The 20,452-nt window shown below is 38.5% G+C and overlaps 1 protein-coding gene across 1 annotated transcript; it reads right to left on the reverse strand.

Annotated features, from left to right (window-relative positions):
- Positions 1 to 1,280: 1,280 nt before the first annotated feature.
- Positions 1,281 to 20,099, reverse strand: LOC124159452 (luciferin sulfotransferase-like). The gene is made up of 8 exons (XM_046535271.1): positions 19,938 to 20,099; positions 16,560 to 16,764; positions 16,133 to 16,232; positions 15,866 to 16,061; positions 15,633 to 15,759; positions 15,441 to 15,535; positions 5,723 to 5,906; positions 1,281 to 1,632 (listed from the first exon to the last, which is right to left on the reverse strand). The coding sequence occupies exons 2-8, from the start codon at positions 16,762 to 16,764 to the stop codon at positions 1,526 to 1,528; spliced, it is 1,014 nt and encodes a 337-aa protein (XP_046391227.1). The 5' UTR covers positions 19,938 to 20,099; the 3' UTR covers positions 1,281 to 1,525.
- Positions 20,100 to 20,452: the final 353 nt, after the last annotated feature.

Genomic DNA, 20,452 nt, shown 5'->3' on the forward strand with positions numbered 1-20,452 from the left:
GGTAAAGGGAAAGAATATCAGTTCATTGAAGGGTTGCTGCTGAATCTGAACGTGTGGTACAAACTATGTAGACACCATAATAACCAAGAAGTAAAAAACCTTCTGATTATAACTTAATGGCCTCCTGGGCGAGCCACTTTCCCCTATAAAAGACATGCATGATATCCCAGCGGAGGAAATTTGATTTCTTTTCATATTTACATACTCCAACCGTACACTAACCTTGTATATTTTCCCCTCCCTCTATCATTGCTCTAAATTGGGTAAAAAAATGTTTTTGAGAAATGACACGGTAAATTATGTTGTGGCAATATCGGCGCAAAAGAGATATCAAATATTTCGTGGCATTTTTTACAGAAAACCCCTGACTTTTCCGTCTATCCAATAATAATTTTGGTTTCCCTGTCTCGTAGGTTTTTCAGATCTGTGGCAATATTGTGAAAGGGTGAGGACGGGATGTAATATTCAATACGGGAAATTCCAATCTAATTAAGTACTAATTTCTTTAACTTTACTTGGCGGTGGATGGAATCTCTGGATAGCTTGATGTCTCATCTTATACAGCAGCTAACCATCACTTTCAGCCACCGCAAGGCTAATTTTAAAGCTGTATCATCTTATGGTTAGCGTTAACCAGACATTACAAAACCAGCCCTAAATAGAAAAGTTGCAGGTGTAAATACACACTAGCAAAAGTGTAGGTTAAAGTAGAGCACCAGCGCAGCGTAGTATGCTGTAGCATTTTGGTCAGCTTGATGGAAGATTAAACACGTAAGAGAAGTTCACACACATCACGACTTATAAAATGGAAGATAATAAAGATCGGGATATTGAGCATCACAGTTGTCTCGTAGCACGAAATTACATTATCACAGAAAATTGCCCAACGGTCAGGCAGCACATTGAATAAAGATTAGAACTGAATGAGAGCGGCCAAAGATACCACGTTTCCTAAATATCCACCATGGAAACTAAACATTAAGAGTAATTCACAATTAGAACCTAGCGTGCTGTGATAAGTGAAATGGATTGTCAGAGACACGTAGAGTGATGGTTTTTTCTAGCTTCAACACACTTCTGTGCTCACCAGTAGAAAAGTGACACAATAGTTAAAGGATTAATCTGCTGCTGGAATGAGATTCTTTCACAATCATTTTTACTTCACACCGTAATAAATTATATATCTTTTCCTCTAAGCGATACATTGGGATTACATCTAATAAATAAATTCAATAAAATAATAAAAACATATCGGCATAAAATATTGAAGAACGCTCAAATAAATGCTATCACGACATATATTGGTTTAATATACAGATATATACACAATGATAGCTGACATTCAAATTTGTACAAAATTTTCTACAAAATTTAATGGAAAACGCTAGGCAACATTTAGTAGTCAATGATGTAAAAATGACCGACACATCCGACATGCGACACTTATTTGATCGCATTCTGAGACACCTTGCGATTACACTATGCACACACATTTCACATTGAGGAGAAAATATTTACAATTATGTTACAACTGAAATCTCAGATCCGTGTGCTTCTCGTGCTCCCTCATCCAAGCATCCGCTTTGGCACTCATTTCTGGCGTAAATTCAGCTCTCCATGATCCAGTCTTTCCTGAAATAACATTGCATGGGTCAATCAGGGGTCAACATATAAGGTAAATTAGGGGTCAATTAGGGGTCAACACATAAGATTTTTGATTTTTCACAAGGGCTTGCACAAGCAATGAAATTGGACTTTCATCCGCCCCTCCGATGGGATGATCGTTTTGAATTATGAAGGATCTGGTACTTTCCCGGCGAATCTCGTTGATGAAGTCTTATCGGGAAATCAGCCGGGTCAAGATGGACATTGCTGCCCATCTTGCAGCAATGTCCATCTTGACACGGCTGATATCCCAAGAAGACTTCATCGTCTTGAATGTTCACCAGCCAGCGGACCAACTGGTTTCCCTGGAATGGGACTGATCGCGGGGCTAATATCATTAGTCCATATGACACAGGGGCGTTTACATGCCTATCCCACCCCCTCAAAAAGGGAAGTATTAGGGTGCAAGCTACTCCCGCTTACATAATTCCATGCCATTAAGGCCGCCATACACGGTGAATGATCATGCTGAATGGTCACGTGATCATTCATAGGATCATGCAAGCAAAATAGAACGTTTTCTAGTTTTCACTGAATGATCATGCGAATGAAGGTTCATTCACGAATTGTTCCGTTATACACGGTGAATGATCATGCGCATGATCATGCTGAATGATCATGCGAATGAAATCATTCGCCATGTATAGCGGCCTTTACTTTCTACCTTCAAGTGCTTCGCGCTTCCATAATTTTTTCAACTTCGCATTTGATTTAAATATAAAATAGCATGAGATGTCCTTATTTTAAACTACTAAAATAAAATTAGTTAATTAAAAAACCTTGCAATAACTCTTCCCCCTCACCAAAGATAAAATTTATATATGCTACAGTATGACATCATAATTTTAAGCAATTATTCAATCCAGTCATCTTAGCTTAGACATACCCTGCCTAATTTTACATTCCAGTCGAATTCACCAGGCCAATCCGAATCAAAGCCGAATGATTTAGTCACATAATCTATCAAGATATGTAGCTCAATTGTATGATGCACTCGACGAGAATTGGTGGGAATCTGATTCGAGTCCAACTTTAGGCGAATATTTTTTCCTTTCGATTTCACTTTATTTATTTATTTATTTATTTCATCACCAAAAACGGCACAAAGGCCTTTACATTGGCTGTTCCTAAAGAAATAATATATAAAAGATAACAAACAATAGCACAGTAAATGAAAAGTAACAGTAAACAAAATTTTTAAACGTGAGAAGGGGCACTATTGATTAGACAATGGTGAATTATTGAGATGGTATTTTAAGGTGGCTTTGTAACTAGTAGCAGAGGAAAATAGGTCCAGGGAAGGGATTTTCGAAGCGATGGAGTTAAACAAGGAGGGGATTCGGAAGAACAGAGAGCGTTGAGAGATGGAGAGACGGAATCGCGGAATGTGAAGCAGAGAGTTGTTTCGCAAGGGGCAATAACTGCACAATGAATCATGCAATCTCCCTTATACTTCGGGTTTTACCTCAATTTTTAAGTTGACGTTTATAGAAATAGATCCACACATTTTCTCGGTATTGTTTTTATTATACGTAGCTCTAATTCGATAACTTCTCCGGCGTCGTCACAAGAGCTAAATATTCGTATTAAATATAATAATTAAATATTCTAATTTAAATACTCATAACACGGTCAATGGTGATAGTAATACGATTTAATAGTTTTTGAGGTATGATAGGGTAAAACCTACGGTTAGAGTACCTACCAATCCACGATAAATAAAACTACGATATCAGGTATCTACCAATTGCCTCCATAATTAGATATTCAGAAATTTCTGGAGGCCTTGAGCCTCAAAGCTTCCATCTTAAAGATATCTTCCTCATCTTTACTTCTCAATTCTCAAAATATTCACTCTTGCAATTCCATTGCTGATATATTTTTAGGATTAGTCATAATGAAACCCAAACATTAAAATAATGCAATTGTGGATAGAATAATGGCCAGACAACGCGATTTCTCCAATAAATTTTCTCTCGAAAAAAATTCTTTAATTATATGCTCTTGATTAACAGTGTCATTTCGTCAAAATAAATTCCTTTACATGATAAAATTCATACACGAGAGAGAGGATATCTTATGCCATGACACTTCTTCCTTTCTCTATGATACAATTTATCAGTAATTATTAGAAACAAATCAACGGCACTAGAGAGAAAATCCAAAACCATTACAAAAAAACTACGCAAAGGAAAATGGAAATGCTGAGATCCTACACGTGAATAAACATTATAAAAAAGAAGGCCTTCATATTCACCGATGTCCTCCGTGATATAACGAGAAAAATCGAATTCATTGACTTTGAGGATTACATCCCATACCAATTCGAAAATGTGAGGTCAGATGTTTTTGCATTTTCCCTGCCTAGTACGGGGGACAGTGAGAATCCTTGACGGAGGAAAGCGTTTTTTTTTTTAGGATAGCCCATGCAGCAGAAGGTGCTAGATTACCAACCTTTTTACCACGGTCCAGCGCCTTCAAAAACCATTCGATCGCAACTAGAGACACTCAATCTCTCCTCTTTTTGCCCGTGAATAAAAACAGTTGAATCCCACAAGCGGATAACTCAAGCGATATCGATTTCTCTAACAAAAAAAGGCAGCGCGGCACATTGGCAAATCAGGGACGACAAATAAATATGGGTAGGTCACGATCTTAAGGCCGTTTTACACGGTCCACGGAATTGCGCAATCTGACGTACGTGCGAAGGCGCAATCAAAATTGCGTCGTGTAAAGCGGTGAATTGCTAGAACACATGCGAGAATGCGCGGATGCGAGACGGCAAAATAGCCCCTGTTCTAATTTCGTTCATGCATTCGCGCAATTCCTCGCCATTTTAGAAATTAATACAGCTCTAACCTGCGCAATTCCGTGCCCCGTGTATAACGGCCTTTATGGTTGGTGTATCAAACTTTTTGCCGTAGATTCCTTCGTCTGTCGCATGTATAACCTCAACGCTTGGTTATCACTCAAGTATGTACTTTAACACTTATCGTGCTGACTTTAGTACTATAGATTTGTACTCCAGTGGTGGCCATTCTCAATACTTTTGTGTCATTTCTCAACAACCAACCTATGATGTGATGAATAGCGTTTGGTATCATTTTAAAGTATGAATTTTGCTTTTGCGTTTTAATTAATTTATTTAGAGGTTCGTACCGCTTTTTCCAATATCAGGCTACTATTTTTCAAAAGACGGATGGCGTTATATTATGTTCGAAGCAAAAATCGAAAGATTTCACTTGGCGTAATATTACGCCAACAGCACGCAAAGTATTAATCATAAGGAGAGCCTTAACACCGAGGGAAAAAACGAGGCTGAAGATATTTCAGTATTATATAGAAATACAGGACCGGATATCTCTTAGTACGTTTCTGTGTAGCTCTTCAGCTAGTTCCATGTTTTAATTTCCATGATGGAATTCTTTGAGACACTTATAAAGTATAGGAGGTGCATATTTTTCCATTCCTCTTAGTTTACAGCAAATGTGACATAAAAGTAAGAGATCTCCGAGTTCTTGGTTAAAAACCGATAATGAAAAGTATCCGGTGGCTCCTCAATTTCTTTACTTAATTTTCATGATGAAACTCTTTAAGACACTTAAAAGGAATAGGAGAAGCATATTTTTACTTTACCCTACATTAGTGTAAATATTACACAAAATTAAGGGATCTTCGAGCCCTGGCTAAATCAGAAGAAAAGAATCATTCACCAGAATTCAGTACGGTGCAATGAAATCTTTCGATTTAAGACACAAAATTCAAATCGATCCAGTGGGTTTTCTATCGCAATTTTGAATTTTTATGATTTCGGCCAATTTCTATAGTTTAAAAATAACTTGATGTTAATAAATGCAATGAAAAATGGAAGAAATGGAAATTAAATATGTATTCCAAATTTTCAACAGCAATCTTCAAAGTAACCAAATATACGTAAGATATGGCCACTTAAAATTATAAAGTGTATGTTCCAAGAATCCCATCACCAATAATAACCAAATAAAGCAACAAAATTAAGTTACAATTAAATAATCATAAGAAACAAAAGACAACATACCTTGCCTGACAAATCCTGGTTCACCATCTCTCTCCATTCCCTTGATGACATCGGGGATCTGCTTCATCGCGGGGTTGTTTTTGAAGTTGTTTATGTCCAAGTGTGAGACCAGCTTGGCCACTTGATCATCTGTTAATGTCTTGTTCAAAAATGCCGCGACTTTTCTAATTGCTGCTGGAAGATCCTGAAATACAATGCCACTCATTAGCTGTGACTATAAATAGACATAGGAAGTATTAAAAGATTGACTTAAGTTCAGAATGTTTTCGCCATCGTGGTAGCGCTGACGCTAGACTAATCAGAAATTCTGCGTGAAGTGGAATGAATATAATGCTGTGAGATCAAATACTGCACCATGAATAAATATTTTAGTGATACTTTAAAGCTGGAAAAGAAAGAATATTACTTGCTAGAACAGTTCCGTTGAAAACAAAAATTCAAAATACATGGGTAACATGAAAACGGGAAAATTAGGTGTCATTCAGATTGATGACTACGTACCACAATTACCGAGATGGGGTTGATTTTATCAATCATTCGAGCTATCATTCAAAGAATAATTAAATTTTCACATTGAAAGAATTATTAATGACATAAAAGAGAGAATTGAACACAAAAATGTGAGCTCCATACTAACATTTGGAATAATATCCAACCTTATTATCTTTTAATAGACCTGTAATTTAAAGGGAAAATAATCAGATGCGGATGATTATTTAGCCATCGTGCAGCAGGAAAAACTTATTAAATAACAATTGTATTAATCCGAACAGTGAACGAAACACTTCACGAATATTTCCCAAAATTGCTTAAGCTAAGGCAACTGAATGTACTAGGTTTAGGTTCCAATCTTTCCTAGATAATTCACCACGCATGTCTTCCAATAGTCACAAACACAAGACCTATATTTATTTTATTGATCAGTGATCACAGTGATCAAAATTTAAGAAATAATCATTTCAATTAATGAAAAACACGATGCGGTTGGTGTAGGGTTCAGAGGATGAAAACATCCTGGGTATATCCTTTATAACCTGTCCTATGTAACTCATTCGGGGCCGTCCCTTACCCTTTTTCCCTTCCACTTGTCCTTCAACGATAGTCTTCTTCAGGCTATCGTGCCTCAAAATGTGGCCAACTAAGTTGTCCCGTCTTCTCCTTAAGGTTTTAGGAAGACTCTCTTTTCTCCCATTCTTCTCAGCACTTTCTCTTTACTTACTCGATCAATCCATTTTATCTTCATCATTCTTCATTAGCATCACATTTAAAATGCTTCCACTCTTGACTTCTCTGCAACAATTAACGTCCACGCCTCGCTCCCATTAGAGAAGCATGCTCCAGTAGCATCTGATGCTTAGAAGCATGAGTGTTTCCTCACTTTTATACTTGTATTGTCAGCTTGACTTAGATCTTAGAAAACGATATTTACAAAATACTAAACTTAAATTAGTTAATGATAGAGCTCACCCCGGACTAGGCCCAAGGAGTACCAATTTCAAACATTTAAGGGTAGGGAGACATTCCTTTCCAGCTCACCTCGCACTTCGAGGATTTGTCCAAGAAAAAGTGAAGGATACACTCAAACATGAGTCCGCAGCAGATTTTGATTCCCTGAATTTGAATTAGTAGCCACTTATCCAACCCGTTAGACCATCACTCTTCCTGAACTCCAGCATATTCTTTATTTTTATATGTTTATAGTTGCTATAAAAGAATTCGGTTATGCGGTTTCAGTAATTAATAGGAAGATTTTTCAGAGGCTGCCCTATCCCTACTTGAATGCCTTGAGGAGGGTTACGTCCGTCGGATGGGAAATCATTTTCCCCATTGGCGCCTTTCATTAGGAGTAGGCTTATGTCTATCTTGTCAAGCGACTAAAGGCGTACACATTGAAATTTAATTCAATTATGTAAAAGAAATGCTTGAGCGACAAATTCGAAATATAAAAAAATGAACTGTAAGTAATCCTGTTTTCTTACCACGTTTCTTCCTTCATTCTTTAATGATAACCTTGTATTTTACATGCCGTGTTCTTGGCATGACATACATACATACCACACTGTATTCAGTAATAAAGTCTTACCAAGTTCACAAAAAATACAATAAGAAATGAGTTCTGAAAAGTCTCCCAGAGGCACGAAGTCTCGATTCGAGAACCTTTGGCCTCGACTCGAAAATTCAGGCCCTGAGGATTTTTTTTCCGGCTGGCCTTGCTGCACGAGAGCTCGGAAAAAATCGCGCGCTTGGAGGATGACTTTTTTTGTGGATTTCAGGGCGCCGAGGCTTAAAAAAAAATAAGTTTGCGGGCCAGGGTGAATTCCACTTTCCTTCCGCGTGCATTTTTTGCTTCATGAACAATACGCCACCCCGTGAAGGGTCGACAGCATCACTCGAGTTGATCGCCCTTGACGATTGCTTCGAGATCCAAAAACTCTCGCCATAAATATAAGATTCAGCTAAAGCAATAAGTATCGGTTTTTCAATAGGTACAGCGAATAATTTACGACGTCAATCCAAATACACAACGTATTGTAAAGAATCGGAAAAAGATTTATACTCAATTCTTTTGAAAGTGAAAATGGGTAACACTTAGGCCAATAGGTTTGCGTCATACTACACGCGTAATCCTCAGTAATGAAAATTCCACGACCATGAATCACTATGCTGATCAAATCACGTCTGCTAATGACACATCCGTAACAAAAATCACGATTGAGGTGTTACGCAGCCAAGCGAGCGACAGGAAGATATATTACCCGTTTATTCATGATAGTTATATCCACGACAAATTTATTTTTCCTCAACGAGATTCAGATCCACAACTTGGGTCTCACGACACGTGCTTGGAGCCCGGTGAAATGAACTGATTGTTTCCTCATGAACTTTGCTCTGCATTGGCTAGATAAAACTACATCCTGATTGCGAACTGATGGATAGTTAGACATCAAAAGCACGCTACCAAGCAAGCTGCACAAACTCCCTAGCAAAGGAAGTAAATCTCTGAATAAAGAGAAGGGTGATAATGTTTTTAAATATTCTGAGCAATTAATCACAACTATCCACCTTTTTCATTCAACCACCCAGACGAATTTAAAGGAGTAATGGGAAATGAAATTCGGAAATTATACGGAACAAAGGGGATGATTTGGTCATGGGCATTGCGTTGTAAAAAATTTAAAAAAAAACACAAACGTTTCCCCTACTTGGGAAGCACTCTAACATCAGTAGAAAGTGAGCAATATGGGTTTTCTATTGATTTTTCTCTGTAAACTTAAGAACCAGTGACTCCCTCATTAATCACATTTAGCACCTCAAAGTTGGTAAAATACAGAGAAGGGTTTCCGATCAAGCACGACGTAGATTTCAGTCATTCAAAATGAATTATGTAGGGGAAATAATTATTCAAAATTACGGTAAAGGTGAATCGCGCGAGGATACGACAAAAACTTCTGAAAGAAATTATGCAATTTTCACCAGTACTGAAATCTTCAAACCAAAAGCCTAAAAAGTCGTTTCGAAAAGTCAATTTACAAATCATCAGCAATGAAAGCCATAGCGTATATTGTAAAAGTATTAAAAAAATCATTGCTTCTTTGGGATACAACAGTGGATGGACAATACGTTAGTAAGGGTGACTGAATTAACAGTGAAACCACATAATTTGGTAAATCAATGATTTACAGAATAATAGCTAAACAACTTAAAAAAACGAAATAAGGAACAAAATTTGAAAGCAACGAAGCAGAACGGAGAAAAAATGGAAAACTAGAGAAGAAGAATAGGCATTATGAATTTATAATTACATGTGATTGAACGTTTAATATTCTACAATTTTATTAATATTTTTATTTTTTCAAAAGAGGAGTTTTAATATGATGACAGGTGTACTGGTATCGATTTATTTAAACATGTTTAAACTGTATTTGAAGGATATAACAACAAAAACAATAACTTAATAATTTGAATAATATGTATGCACACTAACACTCGCTAAATGTATATATTTATTGCGAAAATGGGAAAAGTAAAAGGCAGAGAACCTTCAGTTGAGCCACATACGGCTCAGAAGTGCTCAAAATGTAAAGGAAATTATTATCTGCTTCGATAAATTGTTTGCTGCGCTCAATGTAAAAATCTTCGCAATATGGATGAATACAGGTGAAAATATTCTTTTATGATGATTAAAAAAAAATAAAACAGCCACTCTCGTATAGTAAGACTTGGCGAGAAAAGTCACGTGACTAAAGATTGAGAGGAGTGAACAGGGAGAGGAGGTAAACTTGGATGACATTGACAAACATAAGATAAGGGAGGGATTCCTATGTGAATCACGTGCTTATTTCGCTATCTGTTTACGTAAACAAACGTGGTTTATCTTTCCTTCCACTTCAATTGCGTATGACGAAATTCTAGTCAGGACTACTGGGGACACTTGAACGTGCAGAGGCATTTTCTGCATTGTGGGCCAAAATTAGAACTGGCCACTGGCTAGTGGATTTTATCTAATGAAGTTCGTGTTGGTGTGGCCACTGGATTGTTGACTTCCCATCCCGTGGGCCCGGGTTCAAATCCCAGAGGTGGCGGAAAATTTTCACAGATTTTTCGATCTCTACTCGAGGGCTTTGTGGAGAGCACTTCCATCACAACATTCTGTCCGTTAGATGGGACGTTGAGCCATGGCTACCTATACGTAGGACCTTTACCTAGCTTTACCTAGGCGCGTTTCCTTAAGAGCTGGCTACTTCCGACACCGGGTTTCTTTCCATACTTCTATCCCTACCCTTCCCTACGGCGCAAATGACCTCAGTTGTCAGTGTCCTCTTCCAAATATCATGCCATATTATCAAACGTAGATGTAAGTAATGAAAAAGTGCCGAGAAATTACTGAGAAGAGTAGGCAAAAATAGAAATTGTAAAAACCTTTTGGAGAAGACGAGAAAACTTAGTTGACCCTATTATGAGGAATGATGGCCCAATCGGAAGACATGGGAAGACAGGTAAGGGACGTACTCGTATGAGTTACATAGAACAGGTTATAAAGGACGTAAAAGAGAAGAAATACGTTACTATGAAAAGGCTAGTGGTTGGGAGAGAGGAATGGAGAGCGACATCAAACCAATCTTAGGATTGTTGACTTATGATTACTAAATGCGACGGAGAAAAGTTACGACCGATTTTTATGTTGCTTAACGCTTGGTCATATTGACGCATTATTTGAAGCTAAAATAATGATGCTAATTTGTTCATTTGATAAATATGAGTCGCTTAGTCTAAACTTTACGATCACGCTACCAATGCGACTGATTTTCAGGAAAATCAAACGACGACTACCGAAATGACATCAAACTTACTATCCTCTGTCATACTCGTAGTTTACAGGAGTGTAACAGTACTTTGATAATTCGAAACACCTTTCGTCCTAGTTCCATAATGCCTCGTTCACATTACGATAGTCCGAGCCGTCGTCCTAACTATAGTTGACCGAACTAGCCGTGTGAATGCAAGTCCTGACTATAGTTGACGTAGTTCCGAACGTTGCCACATTACTATGGTTAGGCGCTGGGAGACCGGAAACGGAAGCGACAAGAGAAGGACGAAAAGCTCGTGAAGCTCTATTATTTTCATGGATTTGTCCTAGGAAGGAAGAATATGAGCGGAAGAAAAATTATTCGGTAAATACACGTTGAAAACAGTAACATCTTGTCAATGCATTCCTCAACAGCTTTGCTAATCATCAATTTCCCGTTCACTTTAGATGTCAGCACTAGAGAGCAGCACAGGTTTCAACCATCGTCGTGTGAATGCACGATAGTTCCGACGACGGCTCGGACGATCGTAATGTGAACGAGGCATAACTACCTGAGTACCATCGTCATCATCATTAGTCAACAATGCTAAGATTGGTTTGACGCAGCTATCCATTTCTCTCTCCTATCCACTAACATTTTTATAGCGACGCATCTCTTCTCTTTTACATCCTTTATAACCTGCTGCATGTAACTCATTCAGGGACGTCCCTTGACCCATTTCCCTTTCACTTGTCATTCAACAATTGTCTTCATCACGCCATCGTGCCTCAAAATGTGGCCTACTAAGTCCCGTCTTCTGCTTAAGGATTTTAAGAGGCTTCTCTTTTCTCCCACTCTTCTTAGCACTTCCTCGTTACTCACACGGTCAATCCATTTCATCTCCATCATTCTTCCACATTTCGAATGCTTCCACTCTTGACCTATCTGCTGCTGTCAACGTCCAAGCACTCACTTCCATAGAGAAACATACTTCATATGTAGCATCTGATGAATTGTTTTCTTACTTCTATGCTTACATTCTCAGTTTTATTTTTGTAGAAAGCCCTCTTCGCCTGCGCTATTCTACTGACTATTTCTTTCTTGCTTCGTCCATCGTTGGTAATTCTGCGTCCCAGGTAAGAAAACTCTTTCACCTCTTCAAGCTAATTCTTTCCTAGGTTAATCTTTGTCTTAGCCTCCTCTCTTTTGCTGCAAACTAATATCTTGAGTACCACCACTATCAATCATCTTACCCTTGCTCAGAAAAGAATGACCTTTACCTGAATTTAAACATTTTAAGACTGAGGCTACAAATACTGGATTGATTTCTATTTTTTGTGCCGGTGAATCAAGTTCCTGCGGGCGCGTGGCGACAATTAAGTAATTTTCGAGCTCGTTCAGAACGGGAAAAAAACCATATGGGTGACAAACCTTTGACTTATCACGACTGTCATAACATACAAGTCAAAATCACGAAGACAGGAGGAATAACATTACAGACAACGGCAAGTAAGATAAAGTAAGATTTAAAAAAAAACTAAATTTTTCCAATGAAGGTTTCATCGAGGTATGAAATAAAAGTTCAGTTCCACGGAAACTCTTATTGGAATCCCTTCGAATGGCTTCCGTCAAATATTGCTTTTAAAATCGGGATTTCTACGTTACATTTTTCTGAAAAGGCATTCATAAATCCAAAAATCTCTGTATGGAGTTAGTCCTCATCGTCAGGGTCGACCAAATATAGTCAGGCCAGTTCCAACACGGTTGCATTGGCACCTTCTATATCTACATATACATATATACTACCTCACACCCACACCAAAACCTACCAAATATGCATATTTCATCAGAATATAAAGTCCTATAAACGCAAAAAATGCTATCAGGTACACTGTAATAACCAATCCTAGGTAAAAGTAAAATATATTCACAGCACCATACTATTTTCAGAACTATTGGCATATTAATGCTGCAAATGTGTTCAAAATACATCCAACAATATGAAAATGGAGCTATAGTCGACTATAGCAGCTGGAAAGAGCCCTGATTTAAACACACCCTTCGTGTACAAATCCGGTTGCTATGGTTCTTAATTTTGCGTTTTTACATCAAAGGATGTAAACTTTGAAAGCATTATTTTTTAAGTAAACAAAAGATTCAAGCAAAGCTGTGTGTATCGAGTTTTCGCGACGGCAAAACCTTGAGGAATAAATTGAGCTAACCAGACAAGAAATTAACTGCAAGGACGACACAAGAGCAGACACCAAAAGACGTAATTACTTTGGATGATTCAGCAGGAGAGAGACGCTCGACACGTTACGCTGTCTCATACATTTTTTTAGCACTTTGCACGCTCAAATTAACGTCTAAAGCCACCCTACACAAATTTGGGTGTCCAATATTGTTAAATTATTACACAATAATCGTAGAAAGAGAAGTAATTCAGAAGAGTACAATCATATGAAGTCCAGTTTGTAAACGAGGGCACCTCTGACCCCATAGCACACCGTGGTCCTGGTGTTATGTACCCAGTGCTTGAAATAAACAATGAAGATCTTAATAATGCGAGTTCCGCTGGAGAAAACGATAAAAAGAGACTCATACTCCAGTATACAGACAGCCAGAAGCTCCTCCTCATCTTCGAAAAGCTTCATCTCCGAAGATATTCCGTGAGTACTTAGAAGAGGACACTTGGAAACAGTACTCCATGCCCCCGCGAACTTTGAGTCGCTGTCGAAAGCAATGCGGTATTCGCTGCCGCCCATAACAAAGAAAAATATTCGCGCGCATAGCACCACAAGACGGAAATTAACGCCGAACTTTGAACCCTATGGCGTTCGCTTCTGCTGAGCTTTGGAAAATAACCGCGGACAAGCCAGCGGTAAATTTCTACTGAGACGAACCAAGTGGGAACAAATAAGAAAATTCCACAGAGGAAATCCTTCGCTTGAACCCCTAAAGCCAACTATCCTTGATAGCCCAATTATTGAGAAAAGTTTCACAATTCGCTGATGAAATACATGAACAGTTCCTGTCTCATATCCGAAAGGAACCAACCAATTGACTTCCTCTCATTGTCTGACCTAACTTAATACCCGCTCTAAGGTGCCAAGGCAAGCGGGTTGGAATTGGTCTGGCGATATTTGGTTGCCCCTGACGACAAAAAAGACAACTAAATTGGAAACATAACATATCGTAGAGAGTATGAAAATGACTCTTTTCATAGCAAATCCATTGGGAGGTAAGGGATATTCCTTAAATGTAAGAGAAAAATGTTTTTCTCGGACTACTAATTTAACAATTAGAGTGAAATCCAGTGTATCACCTATGCATGCTGTTTGTTTCAAAGAGAATAGACCTACCCTCTATAAGATTGGGAAAAGAGCCACTTCACAAAATGCAAAAATGTGGAACCAGAAGTTCCCACTTAGCACCCAATTCTAGGTAATCCTCTCTTCTTTTCCTTCACCTTCCTCTGCGTTACCCGGAATCGTATCCTCCCAAATGGACGCCTCATTAAGATCCACCTCTTTCTCACACCCGTTCTCCCAAATTGATTTTCTCCATCGCCAATCGGAAATCTTGACCGGGTCATCGGAAAAATTCCTTAAAAGCGTTCCTCTAGCAGAGCCGTTACGAGCGAAATGGCAGGCCCAATTAACAATTAGTGAGAGGAATATAAGGAAGTCTGAACCAAAGGAAGAGGCGTATCTCAAAGCCTCTCCTGGCATCATTAAACGCTCTCGCGTTAAGTTTTACTATTCCCAACAAAATAAGGAACTAACGCATGTACTTTATCCTTTACAGTACAAGATTATGCCCATTCCATTTTTCGCATGCATTACCTTTTTCTTGCTGGAGCAATTTAAAATAGATATCTTTCAGAGCAACACCTAGAAAATTATAAATACATAAGAACGCATGGACTTTATCCTTTACAGTACAAGATTATGCCAATTCCATTTTTTGCATGCATTACCTTTTTCATGCTGGAGCAACTTAAAATGGATATCTTTCAGATCAACAACTAGAAAATTATATTGGAACCTTACTATGTTTCACGTCCGACAGGTATGATAAATTATGAGAGATATTTTGCCGAAAAGAAAGTTTTGGGAATTTTGTTTTCCCACCGAACAATAAAGAGTTTAATTGAACGCTAGGCGGTAGACCATTTCATTTTTATTTTTCAACGGCTGGTGTCCTAACACCCTCCGCCAAACACATGTTGAAATGGCGACATCAAACAGAACATTCAGGGCTACAATTAACAAATAGTAAAGGGAATATTAGGATGCTTGAACGAAAGAAAAAAGCGTGGCTTGACGCCTTAGCCGCTTCCAAGTTTTACGGCTCCTCACATGAGTACTGCAAGTACTCTATCCTTTACAGCATAAGATTATGCCAATTATAATGTTCGCATGTATTACCTTTTTCATGTCTTCATAGAAGAGAAATAGCATGTTGGGGTGGTTTCTCAGTTCCCATCCTTCCTCGACGTGACTCCAGAAAGGTGCCCACAGAACTGCAAGAGCAAAACATTTAAATGGAACCCGATGCTATTTTCCAAACAGATAGGGCCGTTCTGAATGAAGGACAAAATTGAAAAAGCATCCGCTTACCAGAGTCTCGCTGGAAGAGATCCCAAAACTTGGCAAAGTCCGCTTCGAAGCCCATAAATTTTAAGAGCCGATTCTGATAATAATAAGATACGGCCACATCCCTTGGGTTTCTCGCAACGTATATGACCTTCGAAAAAATTAATTTGAATTCAATAATGCATACTCTATACAAAAAATCATTGGATATTAAAATCAATTACATTTAATGGTCGCACGTTGCATTAATTACTTACCTTGCAAGTGTCAACGAGATTCGGCGGTAACAGGCTGAGAGGGTAGTGCGATTTGATGTGCCTTGGAGATTCCATTTTCTTTACAGCTTCGTAGCCTGGCTCACACATTTTTTTAAGTGCTTCAATGCAGTCAGGGTCATTATTATTGTATTCAATTATGTCCTTTCGGAATCCTTCGTGTACAAGGACACTAATTCTGAAAAATAATTACATAAAATTAAATCTACATCTTCCAAAAAAATTCCCATGGAATCATTATGAACTTACTCGAGATATGGAAATCTTTCATTCAGTCTTTCTTTCAAAGCTCTATCATAATCGAGGTTATTATTAAGCAACCACACCAGCTCTTGCGTCCAAGTGGTTCCTATTGGAAAACAAAAATCATTAATTTCAGCCAACAACTTGATTGAGAAGATTTTCACTATATTCTTCAGATAAAATGTATTGCCCAGAGAAAATCGTTTGATTAAAAATATAAAAATATCCAGACGTGATAAGTTGGAAACATGCCAAGTTAATGGATAAAAAATCATATATAGGGCTTCTTCCACAGTCATAACTACTCAAATGGCTTCTAGATAGCATGCTATTCTGTAATGAAATATCCCATAACATCACGAATACAACAAGTAAAGCACAAATATAAAAACGGTATACTGATATCATTAATCTTTCTCTACATTTTGCTTACCAGATCTTGGATATGTGACGACCCATACATCGTCAGGTCTCACTTCCACGTTATAATATTGAGCCGCCTCTTTCGCGTAAGACGAATTCAGGAGATATTTCTTGGGTCCCACGTGGTAATAGCCCTGTCTTTCTCCGGAGAAAACGGATAGTATCTCCTTGTTCAACTCAGGATCAACACTTTTTATTTCATATGGGAAGGACATCTGGAAAAATGTAAAAAACATGTACGTGATCACAAAAATGACTACTTGTAACCTTTATAAAATAATATTTTGTTTTTGGAAGAGGAATTTCAAGAGAGGTGGAATTCTTCTGGGTTTTGGCATGAATTACGATGAATCAATAGATAATTATTTAAAATAAAAATAATCAACTTTAATAAAATCGAATAGATTAAAATTTTGAAGAACATAGCAACTTAGGATAAATAAATATTCTTATAAGAGATATGTTATTCAGCTGAAGAAAATCTAACTCGACACTACATCGAAAATTCGTCAGTTTTTATGAGGAAATTAACTACAGGAAATGACTTGGTGCAGTTTGAAATTTAGCTCCATAAAAGCAATCAAAGTGCACAAAAAGCTACTTAGGATGTTGTAATACAAAGTAGAAAAAGAAAATAATAATACAGTGCTCTTCCCTTCCACAATGTGCGAGTAGATATAATTATTTCTATTTTCGCTCAAAACAAGCAGTCAAACAGGACCTTAAACTCATCGGTAACGTTTTCAATTCAACCACACATTAGGCTGAAGCGGTCTCTGCTCGCTTTGGAGCAAAGCTAAGTAGACCCGCTCTCGCACATTCTCTATACTCTACTCCACAGACTCATTCCCAGACTGTCTTTAATCAATCATTTCCTCCTCTGCCGCTTCTTCCTCCCGCTTAATTTTATTTCCAGACATCATATTCATTGACACATTCTTCTTCCAACGTTTAACTTTGCACTCTCCTTGTCGCACTGACAATAATAAAAGAATTATAGCCGTCACATTTCCTAATGGCGCGGTTGGGGGATAAACCCCCTCCTCCCCCAGAGCTAAGAGAATTAAAAAAATATATTTTTGTGAAAATTTCTGAAATTAATATTAGGGGGACGGGTGACTCACAAAGAAAGCATATGAAACTATTCACACAGCCGTAAAACTCACCATTTTGAAACATTTATCGTTAAAAATTTCCAGGGAGGGCCCCTGCACCTCTTATTTACTTTGGTGGGTTTTCTGTACCCCCCAGACCCGCGAGTATTAGTTACGCCTAAAGCCCCCCCTAGCCTTAATTCCTTGTTGCGCCCCTGACTTTACCAACACTTAATTTTTTTACATTACTTGCCATCGAAACATGGGCCTTTGTCTTTCCAGACAACTGCACAAACCGCCACGCTATCTAGGTCCTTTAATTCCATTAAAATTATGTATATTTCAATGTCAAGTTTGTAATACATCGCTTCTTTAATACTTTATATATTTTCTACGTTCGAATGCAATATTCGTCGCTAAGTTTTTACGTACCGCTGCTTTAAATTGGTAACTAAAATGTTTGTGAACAATTTTATCACTAAAAAATTATAATTGAATATGACGTGAAGTTCTAACGAACCTTATCGATAACTTCTAAACTCTGCAACGTTTTTTTAATCAAATCGCGAATGCACACTAAACGCAAAAATTCCACAGAGGTAAATTCACTCGCCTCGACAGACACTGGAAGCAGGACCCCACACTCAGTGTCAGTGCAATGATCATAAGAAATTAGGCATCCATAGTAACGTCTATCCACTTGGATGTCTGCCTGGTTAATGTATTCGGCGCAAACTTAGGGTCTAATGATAGGAGTCCACGCGAATTACTCTTCTCCCATGGAATTGTTTTCCTCAGTGAGGATTCCCGGGTAGGTCGGTGAGGACGACGATCAGGATTGTATCACACGCATACGGTTCCATTCGTCACTGCATGTATTCCATTCGTTATCGGTGGGGTCCGATATGTGCAAACAGGTGTTTACGGCATATATTCCGTACCTGATGGACATCGTATATCACCTAACATCCCTCCACGACACCAATCGGTTTTATGAGATTTAAAATAGGCGCGGATTCGTGTCCAGGGCAACGTATGCACGGCAGGGTCGACATATGCAAGGTTCACTTTCGCTTGCTGCCTGATGTATAAACATTTCTACCTATTGGTTAAAAACATTTCTGCTTGATTCGTCACTGAACAATGAACAATAGAAAAGTCATTAAAACATTTTCCTGGGACATGATGCGCTTCACTGGGTAACATCTCCAAAAACATTGGCACAAAATAAATATTATGCCATAGTTTACCAGAATATTGTTGTCTTGAAACTGGGAGATAACAATAAAAAAGCGAATAAAATTTCAAATTAAGTTATTTATCCGATCATAGCCAATAAAAACCCGATATTTACAGCTTGCGTGTGAAGAGGTTAGTTCGTTTTCGGCTAACGAAAACGAATCGAAACCATACCGTGTCGAATGGAACCTTATATGTGTGAAACAAGCCTTATTACCGTTTGACCCGTAGTACTTTTGTCTTTTTCCTGACGTAAAACTTATCTAAAGCTTAGACTATAATCTTTAAATGTTCAAGGTATTCAGAATAGACCCTGATCAACATTAATTTGCATTTTAAAATGTTTCCTTGAAGACAATCCTGTGGTAAAATTTTCATATTTGACATTTCCGGGTCTACGCGGAAAGAAATTAGGTATAATCTTTCGCTCAACTCACAATTGCCAGTAATTCAACCGGGAGGTTGGTTTAGATAGGTGAGGGTAGAGCTCACTTCAAACTAAGTCACATGCGTGTGAATTTCACACATTCAGGGAAGGGGATCCAGTTCCAACCTCTGGGCCAACTAGCAACTTCGAGGATTGGGTTAATAGTCGAATGCTTCATCCGGGATTTGAACTTAGGACCCCTCGATCAGCAGCCAAGCGCTCTACCCGCTAGGCTATCACTCTCCCTTCAGGCCCAGACACTTTCAAAAATTATCTCTTAAGTTAAAAACTTAAATACAGAAATTACGTCCGGAAATAAAGGCCAGTCGAGTGGGAATAATGTGTCCGCTATAATTTCACCTTTCCGAGGCTATTTCACAAGCTTGACGTGATTTATTCTTATGCTACACTGGTATCAACACTCACAAGATAGTTCACGAGATAATGAAAATAGTCGCACATCTCTCGAGTAGAAATTAAATTATCCATGTCCTTCCTTCCAAATACCTCACAAAAACAACACAAACTGCTCAATAACTCAATCCCGAAACATTTTTTTCCCCGAAAGAAACATTCCAACACAATGACAAATAAACTTCTCGAGGCTCGTTTCAAAAAAACCCCTTACGTTTGGAATTCTCTTGGGTGCGGATGATGATGTAGGGATCTTGTCCACCAGCTGCAGTTTGGGGCGTCGTCGGATGGAACAATAATCACACAAACTCGCTTACGCCACCTCTTGCGAAGCGTCGCCTTAGGAGTCCGTAAGGGAAGTGGCGGCCGTTTGTTCCCGGCATTTGCTTAAATCGTCAATGGGGACGCGGCCTTGATGAGTATGGTGACGACGGCGGCGGTGGCTTCGGTTTCTTCGGCCGTGCTCTAGGTCGCCCGATGAGGAAGTTCGAAGATAGGGGGATGAGGGCGGACCCGCCCCGTTGTGGGAAGACAAGGAGAAACACTGCTACCGACTGCATTTTCGGCTGGGCCAGTTCCGAAACACGTCACGACGATTATCAAATCCAGTGGGCCAGTTCACCAGTTTATTTTTTTTTTTTTTTTTTTTTTACTTTTCGACTTTTATAGAGAACTAGCAAGCCACCCGGGGTTGCTGGGAAAGGATAGTAGGTGCCAAGGGGACTAAAA

This window comes from Ischnura elegans, chromosome 5, assembly GCF_921293095.1.
Source record: "Ischnura elegans chromosome 5, ioIscEleg1.1, whole genome shotgun sequence".
Lineage (NCBI taxonomy): Eukaryota > Metazoa > Arthropoda > Insecta > Odonata > Coenagrionidae > Ischnura > Ischnura elegans.